The following is a 2,951-nucleotide window of genomic DNA, read 5'->3' as shown; positions in this document are numbered from 1 at the left end:
AGCGTGATGACAGGAACGTACAGAGAAGCGCACGCGCACACGCACGCACACACACGCACACACCCATAGAAGGACGCACTGGCAATCACGCTTACGAAGTTAAGAGCCTCGAATCGCTGCACCTGTGAGAGCACGCACACACACACACACACACACACGCATGCGTGCATCCATGCAGTAACGTGTATATACACGCGTATGTATAGATATATGTGTGTGTTGTGTGGACGACAATCATGACAGTGACGTCGACGACGGCGCGCACAGGCGTATGCACCGTAGGATGGCCGCAACAGGCAAAAAAGAGGAGGAGGAGGAGGAGGAGGAGTGGAGCTGCAGCAATCGTGCTCATCTGTGTGCGGCACAATACACATGGCGGAGGGAGGGAGAGGTGGCCAGAGCTGCTGCGCGGCTTGGGGTGGAGCGGGCTCTGGACACACGCGCGCAACTGCGCGCGTGAGGTGACGGTTGCGAGGGTGTCCGTGTTCGCTTTTGTACAGGTGCGTTACTCATTGCGCCATTCAGCAAGAAGAAGAGCAAGACGTGCCGACAGGACCTCTCTTACGATGCCGGCCGCGCACCACATATCATCGTCGCCACCACCGCCTTCCCCTCTCCGGCACGGGCGTGCGTGACTACCGCGCTTGCGGTTTGAGCGGTGACGTCGTTGACCTCTTCGTCGTCGTCTTCTTTCGGGCCGACAGTATCGGCTGCCGCTGTTTCGGCGACAACACGTCTGCAGACGCCACAGCCGCGGCGGCGGCAGGCGGTGCTGCAGACATCGCTGAGTCTTGGCCAGGGCAGCGATCATGGGCACGGCTGATGAGGTCTTCATCCGTCGGCGTAGTAGCGTACCGCGAGGGCGGTGGCGCCGATAAAAACGGCTGCTGCGTCGGACTGCCGTCTCTCTCGCTCTGCGCTTTTGAAGCCTCCTTCGCGGGTGCCGGCCGCAGCATCCCGACCGCGTCCGCCTCCAAGACGACGTTCTCCACGGACTGCTTCGATATCATGTCGTAGCTGCTGTGCAGCGCGTAGTGCCCCTGCACGCGCAGGAGGTCGCCCTCCTGCACCTTGAAGAGGAGCGGCGCGGTGGCGGGAGGAGGGGGTGCTGCCGCGCTGCCCGCGCCATCGTCATCGCCGTAGCGGTGGTACGGCTGCCAGGCGACGTAGCGGACCAGGAGGTGCGACCGGTACATCTTCAGCTGACCAGGGCGGCGCTCCCGGTACCCGTGCGCCTCTAGCACAAACTGCAGGACGCGCGGCCCCGCAGCAGGACTATCAGATGCGGAAGCAGGGGTGGCCCCGCGCAGGGTCCCGACTTCCACTGGACCGCGCACGGTGCCGACGCAGCTCACAAATGATACGCCGGTGCCGAGCCCCCGTCCGCTGTGCCGCCACGCCCGCTCTACCGCCTCGTCGATCTCCATCAAGCGCCCGGTCAGCACCGCGCTGGGGTAGGCGCTGGCCGCATCGACGGCGAGCTCCGCTGTGGCAGCGGTGCCGCTGCCCTCGCGCAGCTGCCTCACGCGTGCCTGCACGCGGGCAAGCTCCTGCTGTAGCCGCGCGTTGCGCGCGGCGATCTGAGCTCGAGCCACCTCGCTCGCAGACGCGACTTGCACACCGTGGCGAGTGGCGCGATGGCGGGCAAGGTTTGGCTCACACAGGAAGCGTTTGCCACACTCGGGGCAGACGTGGCGCTCTCGCCGTGCAGGTGCTGACGCGGACGGCGTCGGGGTTGTGACGCTAACGGATGCGGCAGCCGCACCGGCAGACGCTGGCGATGGTGGTGCTAACAAAATGGACCTGCACCCGTTGCCGCTGTTACAGCGCGCCCGCAAGCCAGAGGGTCGACGGTAGAGAAAGGGCAACGAGTGTGGCGCGGCGCTGAGGCGGCGCGAGTTGGTCAATGCAATGGCCGACAGCACCGCCACGGGTGCGAGTCTCGGCCTGTCGTCCTGATGCGACTCGACAACAGTAGCAGCGCTGCGCAGGGACAACGACGACGCTGTGGGCAAGGGCAGCGCAAGCGCCAAGCACCACCTCGCCGCGGCCGATGGGATGGAAGCGGCACGCGACATGAGCAGGTCGGGGTGACGGGAGAGGAGCATACTTTGCCGAATGTATGAAGCACGCAGAAAGGAATGCGGAGGAGGATGCGTGGACGGTTGCGCCTCCGGTCACGTGCGCCTTCGTGGGTTGAGCCGACGTGGGTGCGGGAGAGGAGCGGGGAGGGGAAGCGGGTGAAGTATGACGAGGGCGGTGGCGCATGGCATATATATATATATACACACACACAGGCAGATTGGAGGTCTTCTTGCAGGCCTCCCGCTTTCTCTTCGCTGCCGTTGTTCTTGTCTGCACACCCGTCACAGCGCGAGGCACAACAACGTACCAGCTGCGGCACCCACCATGCGCGCCACCAAGACCGACAACGCAGCATGACAGCCGAGAGTAGACAGTGGTACACACAGATATCTACATCTATATATATATATATATATGTATAGATGTAGATATGCGGATGAGAGGGGGGAAGAGCACGTGCCCACGCAACGGACGTCATCGCGGCGCAGTTCCTGGACGTGGAGAGCCAGGAATGAAGTGAAGGAGGGGAAGAGGGAAGGCAGCCTTGGGGGCTGAGCAGCCCCACGCTCGTCTTGTACCGTCCAGTTCACACGCCCCCACATCCCAACATCGCTTCTGGACTTGCCCCCTCGCCAAAGGCCAGGCTGCAGCTGACAGCGAAGAGAGGCGTATGTTGTGTGTGTGTGTGGGTCAGTGGGCGTCATGTACGGCGGAGCGTGCCTGCGCACGCGCCCCGCTCCGTCCCTCACGCATGCGCATCGGGCAGACACGCGCACGCTTGTGTGCGCGTGTGCCTTGTAGAGGAGGTGGCGCCGAGGAGACGAGGGCACGGGCAGAACCCCCCCCCCCCCAGAAGAAGCGTTCTC

At 63.7% G+C, this 2,951-nt stretch overlaps 1 protein-coding gene across 1 annotated transcript; it reads right to left on the bottom strand.

The window, feature by feature from the left end:
* Positions 1-635: 635 nt before the first annotated feature.
* On the bottom strand, positions 636-2,108 carry LDBPK_010820 (hypothetical protein, conserved; the record flags this gene model as incomplete). Its single annotated transcript, XM_003857846.1, has 1 exon — positions 636-2,108. One exon carries the CDS (start codon positions 2,106-2,108, stop codon positions 636-638), a length of 1,473 nt encoding a protein of 490 aa, XP_003857894.1.
* Positions 2,109-2,951: the final 843 nt, after the last annotated feature.

The sequence above is a fragment of the Leishmania donovani genome, chromosome 1, assembly GCF_000227135.1.
Source record: "Leishmania donovani BPK282A1 complete genome, chromosome 1".
In the NCBI taxonomy this organism is placed as follows: Eukaryota; Euglenozoa; class Kinetoplastea; order Trypanosomatida; family Trypanosomatidae; genus Leishmania; species Leishmania donovani.
Note: the sequence above shows the minus strand (reverse complement) of the source record. Positions and strands in the feature narration are given on the sequence as shown.